Source organism: Solanum pennellii, chromosome 11, assembly GCF_001406875.1.
Source record: "Solanum pennellii chromosome 11, SPENNV200".
Lineage (NCBI taxonomy): Eukaryota > Viridiplantae > Streptophyta > Magnoliopsida > Solanales > Solanaceae > Solanum > Solanum pennellii.
Window position 1 is genome coordinate 8,727,847 of NC_028647.1, and position 18,162 is coordinate 8,746,008.

Consider the following 18,162-nt stretch of genomic DNA (forward strand, 5'->3'; position numbering starts at 1 on the left):
TTGGCAGAGAAACGTGAAAAGAAGAGAGAATGATCGTGAAAGTGAGGTATTAACGTGAGAGAGTGAAACGTGCAAAGTAGTTTAGGCTTAGGTAAGGACTTAGTCAAAGTAGGACTCTTTCAAACCTTTAAAAAAATCTGATTTCCTTTTTATTAAATCAGCTAATAAATATTAATTAATAAAGCTAATTTACCAATTTAAATAAAAACTGTTTAAATCATTGCTTTCACCTAGGTTCGAACCCGGGTGGAGCAAGACTTCACTCAAAAAGTCAATTTTCGGCCCTCTCTCCCCAAATTGCCCCTCAACCTTATTAATTAAATAATTAATTACATATTTAGGGCAATTACGATACTACCCTTAGCCTAGAAAAAGACCATTTTACTCTTAGACCCTCCAAACTTAAGATTTCCCCTTTTTAAGTCCGGTAAAGACTCATCCGGGTAAATCTTCATATTCGGGAGCCCTACATGGCTGAACCCAACCTTTCCTAGCTCAACTAACTCCCCAAGTTAGTTGGCTTGGCTGTTGCAAGGGTTCAGAGGTCTGGTTCTACGCGCATCAATCCGTGTGAACCCGGTCTAATTGTAGACATTCTAGACACATTAAGCATTACTTAGCATATTCATTTTTAGGGTTGTTACAGTGATAGTATAATATGTGATTTTATAAAACTGTGCTTATATTAGTAAGATTGTATAAATAATTGAACAAGTTTATTAATTTTACAACTATGAGATTTTGATGTTAACCAAAAAACATACAACATAAAAAGTTTAAATCGTATGTACAAACAAAAACTTTAACTTAATCTCATGATTTCATATCGTATGGCTAAACAAGTCCTTAGTGTCACATGAAAAATTATGAAAGCAGGTGAACTAAAGAAATAAAAATAAAAAATATTATGTTTTTATATTTAGAAAATTAAAAAAGAATTTTATGAAACTAAAAATGATAAAAAAGAAAAAAAAGTAAATTTGTGTAATGTTCTATGTCTGGTTGGGTCAAACACACATTAAACTCAGTAATTACACTTAATTACACCAAAATTCAATTGGCTTTTCAATAAGATCCTTGCCTGCCAATATCACGTCGTTGATTTTTCTAATTAATCGGCGATTCCCCCACCGCATGCGCGTGTACCGGCAGAGAACCACCGTCGGCGGCAACTTCATCACTGCCTCCTTGATCCTCTTGGAATCGGTAAACATCTCCTGTTAACTCGGTGCGAATTGGATTATTCTAGAATCCAAAGTTTATTGGCGACTCTATTGCTTTTAGTAGTTGTTGTAATTCTGCTCTCTATTTTTGCTGGTAATTTCTGTTTCTTTGTACTTGAAGGTCTGATCGGAGACTATGTTGCTCCAGAAGTAGTTCACAGTTATATTTTAATTTGCCTGAATTTATGTTTTTATTCACTGTTGGTTTGCTCCAGAAGTAGTTCTCTTGCTAACCTGAATTAGTGATGATCCTTGTATAGGTGATGACTGCTTTCCACAGTATCACATTAGCAACAAGATAGGTCTAGAATTGCCATTTTGCATTTCCATTTGTTTCTTTGTTTCGGTGAATTTGATATTTTTGCTCTAGAATCATATCGTGGTGGTGACTGTATTGCTCTAGGTGCAGTTGTGAATAAGCTTTTCTGGTCATTTTTTTTTCTGTTTCATGAATTTGGTTCTTTGTGCTCGATATACGTGGCAGTATCTGATCTAGGATTTGGAGGCTATGGGTTCTAAGTTGGAGCATTTGTGTATTTCCAAAAAGGGAACCCTATGTGCGTTACCTTGAAAAAGAAAAGAAAAGAGAACTCTATGTAAAAGAACAAAAAGAAATGTAGACTTAGGGACTCTAACTCAAGTCTAATAACTTGATATCATTCACATAGGACTTTCACTACTAAACAGAAATGCTTATCGTCGCTGGGTTCATAGTTTAATAATTTGTCAGCTTTTAGTAGGCTTTACAATATTTATACACAGCACATACTAGAACCAGTGGGTTTGGTGAAACCTACTGCTATTGAACTGGGTTCACCACTGAAATGTTGTCTGATTGGCGAAGGTTTTTTGATAGAAATATGTGTGATATTCCCATCTTTAAACATTTTGTCTTTCTTTATATGTGGTTGTTTGCCCTGAATTTATTGTCTGATTGGCGACTATGTTGCCACAGGAGCACGAATTACCTGTAGATTCACATCAATTTTGTGATATTTGTGAGTTCCACAGCTTGGGTAGGCCAAGGATTCTTGCAGTGAAATAATGAAAATGATATAGTGAGTTAGGTGATTCCTTCCTATTTGCCTAAGTCTTGGTAGGTAGAGTTACTTGGTATATCTGCTGCTGAGTGGTGAGAGCTGGTAGGTGGATTAGTCGAGGTGCAAGCAAGATAACTGACACAACCATTATAAAAAGAATATTATCATGAGTTGAGCTGAATACATGGTTGGCTAGTTAAGTTATCTGCTATTAGGGTGTGTTGTGGGCAGGATGATAGGAACATAAAGAATCATCTAAGTATTAATCGCATACAAGCTAAGGTAGGCTATGACTTATGAGAATCCTCTATGTCAATTCTGTTCTATTTGGCCCCTTTTCATTCCAATAACTTGAAATAATTGATTCATATAGCCGACCCTAGCTTGTGTGGGACTAAGACATAGAAGCAGTTGATATTGTTAGGAAAATTATAGAAATTTCAAAATTGAAGGCTCTCTAAATCTTACATGTATGTCTACATAGACATAAGAATTTCATCGAACTAGAAGGAGTCTATGCTAGTTATATCACTTATGTAAGACATTTTTTTATTATGTTCTAGCTAACAAGCATTGGTTCCATGTAAGCTTACTATTATGGACATAATTTAGTTTACGTGATTTAGGTATACACATGTCTTATTAGTCCTTCAGTTATCAACCTTTGAGTAATCTGGATTGAACTGCATCCTTTCTGTTGCTGGAAGATAAAATTGTACACTTCTGTCCATTGTAACCCTAAGAGCACGGTCTCATGCTTACCATTCACTTAGAGGCTTGATTTGAGCTTTAGTTCTTGTTCCTATTTAGTTTGTCTTTGGATGCATCAGATTTTCTGGTTGTTAGTGTTTTGTGATCATTGTCCAATCTCTTCCTTACAATTGCTTATTGTTTCGTAATGTAATTGTTAGCCTAATCACTTTTATCATTTTTGCAGGTACAATTCTATTTCTTAGGTAATGAATAGACCCAAAGGATACTAACTGCTGCTTTAACCTCAAAGTCAGCATCTATTACATGAAAAAGGGCATACAGGTCACCAATGAAGCGTTTTGTTTATATTGATGATGATGATTTGTCAAACAATATTTACTGTGACAACCGGATCTCCAACAGAAAATATACTGTTTGGAATTTTCTTCCAAAGAACTTGTGGGAACAATTCAGGTAACTTTCTTAATTTGTTCCATAGAAGTTATGCATTCTATATTAGATTGAACTTGCAGCTTTGAGATATTTCCATTTTGGTTTTTCTCGCGAATTTTTTGCTATCAATAACGATTAGGCTATCACAAAATTCAGTTTATTCTCGTACAAAAAACAGAATTTCTTGAGGGCGGACGGAAATCCTCTTATTTTACTTTTCTGCTTTACTTTTTCCCTTTTGGATAAAGTGCCCTGGCTAATGTAGAAAATTTAGAGGTAACGTACTAAGTTGAGATGATAGATCAAGATGATGAGGGGCTTCTCATCGGGGGGAAGAGGGATGGGAGAGTTTGATATAGGGGGAGATGATGGTCTCATAAAAGATGGGGAGCTAGGAGTGACTTTACTTTCAAGTTTCAATTGGCACTCTTGGGGTAGCTGTTGGGGATATTCATCCAAGAGGAAAATTACATTGTGGAGAAGTATAATAAGTGTTAAACTTGGAGTAGCGAAGACTAGATGTTCCATGAGTGTATGAAAGGGGATACTATTAAGGAGATGGATGGAGCTATGATCAAGGACCTGATACTATTAAGGAGATGGATGGAGCTATGATCAAGGACCTGATACTATTAAGGAGGCAGTGCAGAAAATTTATGAAGGCCTTTATAAGGAGACTGAGCAGTGGAGGCTTGGTTTGAGACTTCATGATGAATCTAGGATTACCGAAGAAGATTAAATATGGTTTTAGAGGCCTTTTGAGGAAGAAGAAATAATGTAATGCCTCAACCAGTGTGCTATGGAGAAGGCACCTGGTCCAGATTGTTTCCCATGGAAGAACAGTTGGAGTTGGATGTAGCTATCATCAAGGACCCTGATACTATTGAGGAGGCGGTGCAGAAATTTTATGAAGGCCTCTATAAGGAGACTGAGCAGTGGAGGCTTGGTTTGAGACTTCATGATGCATCTAGGATTACTGAAGAAGAACAAATATGGCTTTAGAGGTTTTTTGAGGAAGAAGGAATAATGTAATGCCTCAACCAGTGTTCTAGGGAGAAGGCATCATTAACACTATTCAGGTTTTCCATTCCAATCAAACTTTCGAGAAGAATTTTAATGCAACTTTTATTACCTTGATTCCGAAGAAACCAGGAGCCCTCATAGTTGAAAGATTTCTGACTAGTTAGCTTGGTAGGAGGAGTATATAAAATTATTGGTAAATTGCTGCCAGAAAGGCTGAAAAAGGTTGCAAGTAAATTGATCAACAAGCACCAAATGACTTTTATCAAAGGGAGGCAAATCATGGATGCAACACTCATAGCCGGTGAATGCATTGATTCAAGAATGAAAGGTGGAACACCTGGTATAATGTGTGAGTTGGATATACAGAAAGCGTATGATCATGTTACTTGTACATTCCTTTTGTATACTCTCAAACAGATGCGATCTGGTAGCAAATGGGTGAAAAGGATTGAACTTTGCATCAAAATAGTCAGGATCTCCGTTCTAGTGAACGGAGAACTTGTGGGGTTTCTTACATCAGCAAGAGGCTGAGACAGGGAGATCCACTTTCTCCTTTCCTTTTCATTATGTAAATCGAAGGTTTTGATAGCATGATGAAGATTGCATCACAAAATAGGTGGATTCAAGGGATTCCAAGTTGGAGGACAAGTTGGGGAGGAGAAGGAAATTTGTCATATGCAGATGACAGTCTCATTTTCTGAGAGCCAGTAGCTGAATAAATTAGCTACATTAGAGTGATTCTGGTTCTTTTTGGGGCAGTATCAGGGTTGAGAGTAAATTGGGGAAACAGTAGTCTGTTTCCTATTAATGAGGTCCAACAGATTCAAAATTTGGCCAATATTTTGGGATGTAGAGTTGATCAAATGCCTACCACTTACTTGGCATGCCTCTGAGTAGCAATCATAAGGCAATGGATATCCACGATGGTATCGTGGAAAAAACTGAAAGGAAATTTACTAGGTGGAAAGCTCAATATTTGTCTTTAGGTGGAAGACTGATCTTAATAAACTCTGTTCTAGATTCCTTGCCCACCTATGTGATGTTTTTATTTCCAATCCCAGCAAAAGTTGTGGAAAAGTTAGACATGCTTAGGAGGAACTTTCTGTGGCATGGAAATAAAGAAAGGGAAGGTTATTGTTTAGTAGACTGGGAGTCTGCTTCTCAGTATAGAAAGAGGTGGGCTGGGAATCAGAAATCTGAGGTTGAAAAATGAGAGTCTACTGATGAAGTGGTTGTGGAGCTACATTGGTGAGGAAAGAGCTTCATGGAAGGAAGTCAGGTCTCCTTGTGATTCATGTCCTGTTCCAATCATCTGTCCCCTACTGCGGTCCTGCATGAGAAAAAAATCATAAAAAAAGGTTATGTTACAATGTAGGGCTTGCGTCAAACGACTAACAGATGCTATATCAGACAAAAGTGATTTATTACCGGAGATATGATCAGAAGCCCCTGTGTCTATGACTCATGATCCAAGAGTGCTAGACTTTGACACACAAGTAAAAGAATTACCTGCAATAGAAACATCACGTTGTGCAATCCAAAATATTTGTGGAGATGTTTGTTTATTTGCACGATACTGAAGGAACTCTTTATATTTCTTTAGAACGATAGGATCATAACTGGGTGGTGGACCATGCAAAATATAACATATGTCACGAGTGTGTCCAGGTTTATGTCAATGACTACACTTGGATCGAGGTTTTCCAAACTATTCTCCCCCTCGTCGATTCTCCATAGACTGGTATGTACGCTGGAAACTGCTACAGTGGTCTGAAAATATTGGAAGTTGCCGGAACCTGTTTGCAGTGGCCTGAAAATTCTGATTTTGCTGGGAACTTGCCGGAAACTGCCTGAAAATCACCGGAACTCTAATTCCGGTGATCGGTTCGAGAGAAAACTGAATGGGTTCTGGTCGGAAATACTAGATGACCCCAACAGAAGAAAAAATTGATCGGAACAGCCCTCACGCGCCGGCGCGTGAGCCAGATCTCGCCGGAGAATACAACCTTTGATCGGCGTGTGAGAGCGCGTGGGTTGGTATTTTCGGTGATTCTGGCTGGGGTTTGGGGTTTGGTCGTGGGAGCTTTTCGAGCCTCGTGGTGGTGTTGATTTTCGCACAACACCCACAGAAAGAAAAATAGAAAATAAAATTGACACAAATCAGACCCATCAGTCACCGGAAATTGACATATGGTGACTTGCTTGTTCTCATCGATGCTCTGATACTATGTGAAAAATATATGGAAAAAATATTATTGCATTATGTATCTAAATTGTTACATTGAGACCCTATTTATAGACACTACATTAGAATCCTTTTCCAACTAGGATTCCTATTCTTATTCCTATTTTAAGTAGGAAATACTTATTTCTATTCTAACAGTAGCGAAGTATGGTGAATTAGACCCCTGGTGTACAAAAACTGTTTTATGAACCTTATGGTGTGGGTGTGTGGAGAACAATCAGAAATCTTTGGCCACAGATGGAAGCAAATTTACATCTCAAAGTGGGAACGGAAACGATACAAAGTTTTGGAAGGATGCATGGGTTGATCAAACCTCTCTCAAGGATCTTTTCCCATATTTGTTCTTCATTTGTGAGAATCCTGAAGATACATTGTGTGATTGCTGGACATTGCAGGGATGGGACTTATCATTTAGGAGAATGCTTAATGATTGAGAAATAGAGAGGGTGGCAGCTCTACTGGGAAAACTAGACGAAATTTGTATTATCCCAACAGCTACAGACAGTCTTGTGGAACTCAGCAAGGATGGGGCTTTTTCAGTCAAAAGTGTGGATAAGAGTGGTCTACATGAGATGACTAGGGGAACACAATATCCTTGGAGGTACTTCTGGAAGAGTGTCATGCCCACCAAATTGAAATGTTTTACTTGGTTAGTGATTAAGAGAGCTTGTCTTACTCAAAAAGTCTTACAGAAGAAAGGTAGAAAACTAGTTCCCAAGTGTTTTCTTTGCAACATAACAGAGCAAACCAATAAGCATCTGTTTTTACATTGCAAGGTCACCACTCAGTTATGGAACCTTTTCCTCAACATTACAAGCACTAGCTGGATAATGCCAGAACACACATTAGATCTTTTGAGTTGCTGGATCAGGAGAGAGGAAGAAAAAGTCAAAAGAGAAGGTGGATATTAGTACCTTCATGTATATGGTTGTCAATATGGAAGGAAAGAAATGTGAGATGCTTTAGAGATAGATCCAATTTCATACATAGAGTAAAATGGAATTGTACTGTATCTTTACTTTCTTGTTGTAAACAACTTTGTATAGAAGATGTATATTAGATTGTAGATTTGATAGGAAGCTTGTAATTGACTAATTGCTCTCTTTTGGAGGTGACCAGCATACCCTTAATGTAGATGAATACAATTTACCAATTTCAAAATTAAAAAAATATAATGATGCCTTTTTTTTTTTTTTTTGAGAAAGTTAACATTTTATAGACAGAATACGCCAATAGTGTATTTTAGTACTAGTTACATCTGGAGTTTACAGTAAGCAAAACCAAAGAAATCTGCCACCTATATCCCTCTTAAACTATCTAGAAACTGAGTAATATCCTCCGCCTTTTTGGGGAGTACATAGTTACACCAAAAAAAAAAAGGTTATAAGACAATTCAACTTCAGACTTTGGAAAGGGATGCTCTTATTTTGAAAACATCTTTGGTTTCTTTCTCTCCATATTGTCCACCAGATGCAAACAGGGACAGTCTTCCATCTCTCTTTGTGGCCGGACATATTTCCTTCTCTATTCCAGTATGTTAAAACTTCGGAGGTATGCCTTGGCATGGACCAACTGATACCCCTTAAGTTAAAAAACACCAATAGTGTATTTTAGTATAATGATGCCTTGACCTCAATCCGTTGGTATCATCCATATGAATCCTTTTCTTCCTTTGTGTTTTTTTCTTAGTTAAGTCTGCATTGATTCTGATGAATGATAGGCTAAGACATATTTTCTCCTTGTAATAGATCTGTTCGTCCTCTTTTAACATATTCAATCATCTTAGTGTTGCATTTATGGACCCGTGCAAAGGTCACACTGTACATGGTAAAATAATTTTAGGCTGTCTTCTGGCATTTATCCCTTATGTATGCTACTTACACTCCATACAAATTTGATTATTTCTACATACACTAACTCTAAGCATTCAAAACTCTAGACCACAGTTATGAAAAAAGTATTGAGAACTCTAGATAACTATTCAGCATTCGTCACTTAATACGCCAGTTAAGAATTTTTGTTAATTACCTGATTTATTTCTTGAACTGTCCCTAAAAAGTTACCCCCGAACTCTTGTGTTTATGATCTTTCTTGGTCACCCTTTACCATTATGAATTTCATTGTAGTTGGTGCTTTACTGTTGTAATAGATTATCAGAATACTGTGCATTTAGTTTGGGCTTGACTAGTTTATTCTGATATATAAAGACTAGAGATGGGAACAGAAATAAAGTCAAAATCATGCAACATGGATTTAGTAATTGGAGATCTTTTACAAGATTCTTGCACAAAAAATAGCATTATTTATTTTGTTGCACCAATTGATTCATTTACACTTATTTGATCACATTACTAATTCTGTTGGTGACATTCTTTCTGGTTTGTGATTATCCCATTCGTTGCCTAGATTGTTTCATGGATTAAACTTTGTAAAAGGAATCAGTTCTTTTCTTTTTCTATTAGCTTGAATTTGTAAATATCTCTCTCCTTTTTCCTAACAGCTTTATAATTTTGTTTCCAGTCGCTTTATGAACCAGTACTTTTTGTTGATTGCTTGCCTTCAACTATGGTCACTCATCACTCCAGTAAATCCTGCTAGTACATGGGGCCCTCTCATCTTTATATTTGCAGTCTCAGCAACAAAGGAGGCATGGGATGATTACAACAGATACCTTTCAGACAAGAAAGCTAATGAGAAAGAAGTTTGGGTGGTGCGGAAGGGCATTAGAAAACATGTATGCCTTTAGTGTCTACATTCTTCATTACATTACTTATATTAGAAACATATCAGGAAGTTCCTTTCTTATTTGATTCAATTCAACATTGGGATTTGTCTGATTTGTTTCCCTTGCTCTGTCCTGAATTGACCATTGTTCTTTTCTCGTTTATACGAGCCAAACTAATGTTTACTTCCTTGGGATAAAATTTTTTGTTACATGCAATATTACACCACAAAGTGACGTGATCCAACCTTAAGAAATCCATAAAGTCCTCGGTAGGATTGGCAGCATCCCCCCTCAAGGCACGATTCCGAGAAAGAATCTCTTGAAAGAGAAAAAAACATTCATGTTTTTAGTTTTTTATCACAAATGTTTGGATGTTCTACTCCTGAAGTTCACAAACTTTTGGTTGTTCTACTCCCGAAGTTAAAGGGTACTTGTTGCGCTCTTATATTTCCCTGCATAATAGCTTTATCAATTTGGGATGGAGTGCCTTTTCTTTTGGGAGGATAATGTTGACTGCCTCAGAAAATTCTTGCCACATGACATTGTGCTCCAGTTCTCTCTATATTCATAAACAAGGAGATTATTTTGGGGATTCAGTAGAAGAGTTGCTAGTATTAATGGATTCAAGAAACAAACTTCCTTTTGGAGAACTAACCTACATTGATGATCATTTTTCCATTTCTTGCTGTCCAGTGTCCACTTATCTATCATGATGGAACATCCATAATCGGTTCATTGTACTTCATCATATTGCCAAAGTTACATGGTCCAATTTTAGTTTCTTAATACAACCTTAGATTGTTCTATTCCCAGAAGTTGAAAAGTTAATGTGCACCTTCTTGTATAATCCTCCATAGTTTTTAATACTGTAACAGTATATTAGTATCAGCACAGTGGCATTAGTGAGCCATATTTATAGTTCAAAAAGCCACATGAATATCCTTTGCCATTTTAGAAGGATTCTAGCTTTCTAACATGTCAAGTGAAGATATAATTTTAACTTTTTGCTGGAGAGTATCAGTTTGTCAAATTTGACTTTATAGAAGGGCTGAGTGTTGCAACTTCTTTTCTCCCAGAAGTTCTATACTTCGCAAATATAGTCGTAACATTATTACCTTTATCACTCTTAAATATGTATTTTATTAACATGGCTGAAGGAGATAAATTTCTGTATAGGTTGATTTACTTTTGCCACGTGGTAACGCTGTGACATGCATATAGGTGCTGAACTTTACGTGTACTTAGTGTTGTGTACACTTCAGCCTTATTATTCATCTGATGTTTACTTGCTAATCGAATTTTGTTCGTGTAATTTACCATATCTGTAGGTGATTAGATGTGTTGACCTAGCACCAGAATATTTTTTTGTTTATGAAGCACAATTTGTTGACAATAATTCTTAACTCACTATGATGTATTCTGTTTCATCATCCCAGTAACTATTTCTTCTTTTTTGTTTCACTTGAAGATTTAATATCCTACATTTCTTGTATTTACATGTAGATTCAAGCCCAAGACGTTTGTGTTGGTAACATTGTATGGCTTCGTGAAAATGATGAAGTTCCCTGTGATCTGGTCTTGATTGGTACTTCTGATCCACAAGGTCTTTGTTACGTGGAGGTAATCATTACGCCTTTGTCAAAGTTTTCTGTCTTAGAATATATTGCAGCTCTTTCACTCTACCTGAAGTATTAAGTAGATTTGTTGGATCGAAAGATTGTCTTTATCTAGGATAAAGCATGGTTATTATTATTGGAAGGGTATAACAAGAACCTTGAGATTCTTAAGAAAAATTAAGCTCGACTTATAGATAGATTCCCCCCCCCCCCTTTTTGATAAGGTAAACATTTGTATTAATAATGGGGATTATTTTTTATTGAGTGTTTGGTTCGTTGAGTTGTATTGGACAATGTAGTAGTAGGTAGTTCTCATCTTCACCAGAACATTTGCACATGAAGCATCAACTGACATACTTAATTCACTGTTCCCTCAAATTTTCAGCTGTTAATATAGCTCCTTTCGCTGCCATACAACTGATAAAACACACCCTCTTTGGTGCGCTAGGAATCCAAACCATAAGTGTAGAAAATCAGACTCCCTCACCAAGAGCTTATGATAATATGACTTTAATGAATGTAATCCATCTCTTTCCAACCCCCACCTCATGAGTCCTTACTAATATGAAATGTCCCTACTTGTAAAACATACCGACCAGACTTTGGAATTCAGCTACTTCACAGTCCTGAAGGTTCTTCTTGACCCTTATTTTCCAATGGACTCTTCCATCTCGTACTTGACAAATTGAACTGTCATCTACTTCTGGTTTGAGATACTGTAAAATATCTATTCTTCATGCTACTTGTATCTCCAAAAGATAATTGACTTCCATCCCCTACCCTGAAAGTTATGTTGCCAGTGAAGTCTTTCCATCCTTCCAGTATGCGCTTCCAAAGTTCACAGTTAACTGGATGTGTGATAGTTTTAGTCGTCCACTCCCTTCAACATCACCGTTTTCTACTATCACCTTCCATAGAGCACGTACCTCAATCCTGAATCTCCATAACCATTTTCCTAATAGAGCTATGTTGAAAGTTTAGGGATAATTAACCCCAAGAACTGCCGTCCTCCACAGATGTAACATCCTCCCAGCTAACTATGTGAAATTTCCTATCCTCATTTGCTGAATACCACAAAAAGATCGTATGGAGCCTTCCTATCTTACATGTGACACTGTCCGATGCATGAAACAATGGCATAATGTGCCAAGGGATGCTCCACAGAGTGCTCTTAGTCAATACCTCTTCTTCCTTCTCTACAAGTACCTTTTGCCGTCTTGTTAGCCCATTCTCTACTCTGTTATGTATGGGCTCCACACTGCTTGGTCTTTATTGGAAGTGTCTAAGGGTATGACATAGTTGGAAGACATTGGATTTGACTTCCTTTTCCACCAAAGCTGCATTAAGGATTTGACTTCCTCCATTACGAGAGGTAGACCCTGTCTTGTCCAACACCTTCTTTAGTACTAGAAAAACATCTGAGAGTATATATTTTAGATGCTTCCCACTACACTTCTTAGGCTTGTAGTCCTTGCTGTTCCTTGTTCCCTCCTTTTTAAGGTATTATACCTATGAAGGATGCACCGAGACTTCTCTCAAGATCTTCTTATCTTTCCATAAAGAGGGATTATTTCCAACTCCTAAAAGTATTTAAACTGTCAAAAACTTGTAATGGAGGGGGGCCTAGATGGTAAGTCATCTCTGGTGAGTCAAGGGGGTTAATTGACATCCACTCCTCTCAAATAGAGCCAAATTCAATAGCATTGGCTAAGTTATCCACTATTGCATGAAGATTCTTGATAATTGATACTCATCCATGCAATCATCTCTTGAAAGACAAACCAAGTAGCATATAGTCTTATTTGTCCTTATTGGTTAGTAACATAGCGCAGGTTTATATGCAAAATGTACATCTGTCAGCAGACTTCACACCAGCCTTTTGCTTCTCTATTTTCACTTTTGATTTAACAAGTGACATTAGCTCAGCCTCCTTCCGAGTTTTCTAAGAATGAAACTTGCAGATATCTCTTGCAATTATTTCTCTAATATTCAAAACTAGGTAATTTGCCCGCGCTTCGCGCGGTTATAAATAATAATTGCAGTGAATTTGCACTTAATTTTAAAATTAAAATCCTTGCATTGAAAATAATGAGAAATAGGTTCTTAAAAAATATATTACCAATATTCCGACATGAATATGATTATTTTTCATTATCATATAACCAAAGAACCTCCAATAAATGAATTATTCACGAAATAATAAATCATTGGTTCTTAAATCAATATTAAAAGGAAAATAAGAATATGTATACAAACACATTTAGTAATGTAAAGAACATTTAAGTTGCATAGATGATATAATTGTGATATATGTGTTAGGAGAAAATTAAATCATATCTATGTTAAAATATACAATATATAAGCTTATATATAGTACTTTGAAATTATAAAATTTAATACAGAATATGAAAACATAAATTCTTGGAATTGAGTACAATAATTATTTTCTGCACTATATGCGTATATGTTCAATATAGGTACTATATGTGTATATGTTCAATATAATTAGAGACAATAACAGTGAAGAAACATAAAAGCGGAGTTTAAAACATGTAACAACAATTCATATCATACACATAAATTAATGAGTGTAAAAAAAACAATACCATGATGTGTAAAAATAGAATAAAATAAGAAGGAAAAAATTGAGTCCATTGAATTCAAAATGTCCTCTTTAGGAAACTAATCCCCTCCAATATCAGAGGTTTAAAGAATTGCATCCTCTCAGGATGGAACAATTTTATTCACCAACTTATTAATACAAAAACAATGTTGTCAGTTAATCACCAACATGAGCAAAGTACACAAATATTTAATTTTACGAAAGTAGAAGAAGAAGATCAAGATTTTTGTTGTTTTAAAATGAGAGGAAACCCCACTACTTGTAGACAAAAAAGGGTAGTGTGAACAACTATTTATTGTATCTTATCAGAAAGGTTACAACTATTTGGAAAAGTTGCAACCTTCGGAAAGTTCACAACCTTTCATAAAAGACAGAACTTTTCATAAAGTTGCAACTCTTAGTTAAAGTCACAACTTTTCATAACACAACTTTTTAGAAAAGTCATAACTCTTCATTAAAGTCACAACTTTTCATAAAAATCACAACTTTTCATAAAAGTCGCAACTCTTTATTAAAGTCATAATTTTGTTTTTATAAAAGTCATATATTTTCATGAAAGAGGAAGGCTAGTTTTGGAAATAAATAAATTTAAAAGGAAATTCTTGCTTGTAGTGGCGCCACATAGGCGGGCCTAGTGCTCTCTTTTATATAAATATATGATGTTAAAACTCACACATATCTGTGCATATTGTTTGGCGTTTCTCTTCTATCTTGAACAGTAACTATGTGACACTCTTCAATTTTTCATAATCTGGCCTAGTGTTTGACCGAAGAAAATTGGAGGAATGCATCTATAACAAATTTGTAAGTTGATGTATATTTCAAAATTCAGTCCCCGCTTCAGATTGTGTCATTGGTTGCAACATGAATACATTGAAGCAAAATGGTTGCTGTGAAATCGTGTTTGGCCCAATCAGTTGTGAGCTCTTTGCTTTCAATTGCTTGGTGCATGCAAATTGTGGATGCTCCATTGTGAACTCTGGGATCAAATTAAAACATTTCTTACTTGCGTCTTTTATTGATGAATGTACTCTATTTGTTTTAATCTTCTGTTGATAGGTTTGATGACTTTTTCCTAATGGATGGCCCTGTGCTTCAATCTTCCTGTTCATTACACTTTGATGGTTACCTCTGTTCAAACTGACTTATTGGTTACATTTTGTTGTTGCTATATCATATTACAGACAGCCGCCCTTGATGGTGAAACTGATCTTAAGACAAGGGTGGTTGCTTCTGCTTGTATGGGAATAGATTCTGAATTATTGCACAAAATCAAGGTAAACATTAGTTCTTTACATTGAAGCAAAATAACCTATTAGTATTGGTTCTGGTGAAAATGCTCTTTTTGTGCATTCTACATGTTTGTGTTCTTTTACAGGGTGTGATCGAGTGTCCTGTTCCAGATAAAGACATCAGAAGGTTTGATGCGAACATGAGACTATTTCCTCCATTCTTGGACAATGATATATGCCCTTTGACCATTAAAAATACAATTCTCCAATCATGCTATTTGAGGAACACAGAATGGGCATGTGGTGTTGCTGTTTATACAGGCAAGTTTTCATATGAATATGATGAGGGAACGTTGATTTTGTACTTCATATTTTTTCCCTTTGTTGTTTTTTTCTTTTTTTGTCAGTATAACCTTGTGATCGGTGAAAGAATAGTTTGTTAATACTGCTATTTAATGATGTTTGATAGAAGAATTGATAGAAGACCAATATGCATATGTATTTTGAAGCTTGGTGACATTACTCCTAATCAACACCAGGCTGACAAATGACAATTGACTAATAGGAGTGAAACCTGTGCAGTTTCTAGGTCAGAGTTGATGTATTACAGGACCGTGGTTGGGGTTGTCTCATTTCTGCTTATATGATGACAAGTTTTTTGAGTGATTGTAGTGAGCAAATGTTGTTTTTTCTTTATGTTTTACTCCCTCCGTTTCAATCTACGCATCTTACTTTCCTTTTTAGTTTGTTTTCAAAAGAATGCCATTTTTATGTTTGGTGACTCTTTAAATCTAACTTTCTGCATGACATATTTAGGATTTTAAGATTCAAAGGGTACTTTTGTATGTTACACACATCTTTAGTTTAAGACAACATTATTCCAGAGTTTCCCGTGTTATATTAAAATTCGTGCCAACTGAAAAGACACTTTAAATTGAAATGGAGGGAGTATGATTTTTTTGTTCCTTTTCCTAATAGCATTTGTATAACTCTAAACTTGTTGTTGGTGCATGAAACAATTTTCCTTAAGATATTGTAATTTAATGAAGTTTGGCAGAAGAATTAAGAGGATACCCACCACCTTGCTGATGTTTTAGACTCATTATAGACATAGGATCATAGAATCATAGATGTAGGTAGTACTTTGTAAATATGGGGCTACTACAACTCCTGTAAGATTCGGATTCTAACATATAGGCAAGGTTACCAGTTTAAAAGAAAAAGGGAAAATGGTTCAGTTGCAGATTCAATTAGATCATAGGGTTTTGTGATTCTTAGATCTGAAAGGTAGGTATCTTTGAATTGTAACATTCTAGAGAGGATGTCAATTTTTTTTTTTGAATGTGTAACATTGTATTGCTTAGCATATCCTTATGCTGGAGACCTTCAAAATGATACCAAAAAAAAAAAAAAAGAAAAATAAATCTACAAGTTGATCTATATCTTCTAAGATTATCTCTTTACAACAAAAATAAAAAAATTCTGTACAATTCATTTTACTTTTTGAATGAAATTGGATCTGTTTCAAAACATCTCCCTTTCATTCTCTCCAAACAGTCTACCAAATTGTATTGGGGTATTATAATATCAGTCACCACTTCTTCGGGCTTTTGCTACCTCCTCTTCTGATCCAATAACTTAGCTAGTTTGCAGTGTGCTCAGACATGGTCCACTTTGTTTCTGTGAGACTAAGAAAAAGTACTCATATTTGTGTTGTGAATATTCAATGTAGGAACAGATGGCTGTTAGTCTCACATGTTTCTTTGCAAAGAAAGCATCTGGAAACTATGAGAGCACCCTTTTTCTTCAAAACTTCATGAGTCAAACATGCTCTCTTGGCCACCAGCCATGTGAAGCACTTCATTTCAGTTGGTGCTGAACTTCTCCATATGTTTTTCCATGCTATCCGGTAAACCCCATTTTGCGCCATAATTTCCTTCTTGTAAGCCCTATTAACAGTGGACTCCCCATCTTTGCTATGTTTCCATCTTAAGGTGTCAGGTTCAGAGTTAATTCCCTTGAATTCATTAATTCCTTTTAGCAGATAAGCCATCCTTTTCAAAATCTTCCGATGGATAAATTACAGCCTTAGGCAGTCTAACAATCGTTGATGTTAGCCTCAGTGCTGTTGCATAATGTAAACAGATCTGGAAAGAGTCCATTAATGGAGTTTGTTTCTTCCAGCCATCCACTCAGAACATGTTTTTTCTGTCATTCCCTACTTTCACGTGCAAATTCATCTCAAGCTTAGGCCACAAATCTCTGATAGTCTGATTGTTTCCAGACCACCCTACACCACAGGCATTAGAGCTCAAATTAGTGCACCCAGTGGTGGATCCATGATTTTTACCTAGGGGTTCAAAATATGAAGAAATAAATGTGGAAAAATTATAGGAAGAAAAGCAAAGTGATGCGTCCGCTAAATTTTACCTGCCCAGTTTTGTTGTGCACCATCAAATCCTTCTTAAAATAATCATGTCTTGAATTCTCAAAAATGAAATATATCATGTCTTTTTTACTTTCATTTTGCAGTGTCCTACTTAATTTTAAAAGTTGCAAGGATTTAATTATTAATATTATAATACATTTATTAGTGCTTAGTAACAACAAAAACTAAAAATAAAAAGTATTGAACAACATCAATATTTATATGTTGAATGTTAAAAATATAAGCTGAAAGAAACGATCTATATGGCTTGATTAAATAAATTGTAGAAGTTGACAAAATACAAGAATCTTTTCTATGTAAAGCTAGTCAAATGTGAATATTTTGAACAAGCGTGACGTAGAACGTATAAAAAGAGATATGCATTGTGTTATTCTTTTTTATTTGAGTGAGAAGTGTATTAATATTGCAAAGCAATCAGAACTTACAAAAATTTAGCTATAGCCTTAATCTAGTACTGTCGGAATATTTTTTAATTCCAATTATGTAAAAAATCTGTACATAATATTTTAAGACCACCCAATATTTATTTTTTGGGCAAAATAGAAAAGAAAAACTAAATATTAAGTATATCTATAATAAATACATATAAATGGGTTTAACTAAAACAAAGATACTCTAACAAGTTTATGTCTACTGCAGGACCAATTGCTCATTAAAAAGGGAATGAAAAAAGACTAAGCAAATTGCTTTATTAAAATAAGAAAAAGGAGTGAGAAAGGACAAATTTAAAAAGACTGTGTAAGCGAGATTCGAACCCGCGACCTCAATGAGAAATTGAACCCCTGAACCATTGAGCTGCACTTTTCAATTGTGTTCGGGAGAGGGGGTGGGGGGGGGGGG

The 18,162-nt window shown here is 35.7% G+C and overlaps 1 protein-coding gene across 1 annotated transcript in view; it reads left to right on the plus strand.

The window, feature by feature from the left end:
* Positions 1-1,051: 1,051 nt before the first annotated feature.
* The window catches only part of LOC107004869 (phospholipid-transporting ATPase 2), a 57,948-nt gene continuing 40,837 nt past the window's right edge, over positions 1,052-18,162 (plus strand). Inside the window, exons 1-6 of the mRNA XM_015203257.2 lie at positions 1,052-1,206; positions 3,201-3,430; positions 9,198-9,411; positions 10,906-11,022; positions 14,826-14,918; positions 15,020-15,194. Of these exons, the coding sequence (XP_015058743.1) occupies positions 3,306-3,430; positions 9,198-9,411; positions 10,906-11,022; positions 14,826-14,918; positions 15,020-15,194 (724 nt within the window). The 5' untranslated portion in view covers positions 1,052-1,206; positions 3,201-3,305. The remainder of the gene's footprint in view (positions 1,207-3,200; positions 3,431-9,197; positions 9,412-10,905; positions 11,023-14,825; positions 14,919-15,019; positions 15,195-18,162) is intronic.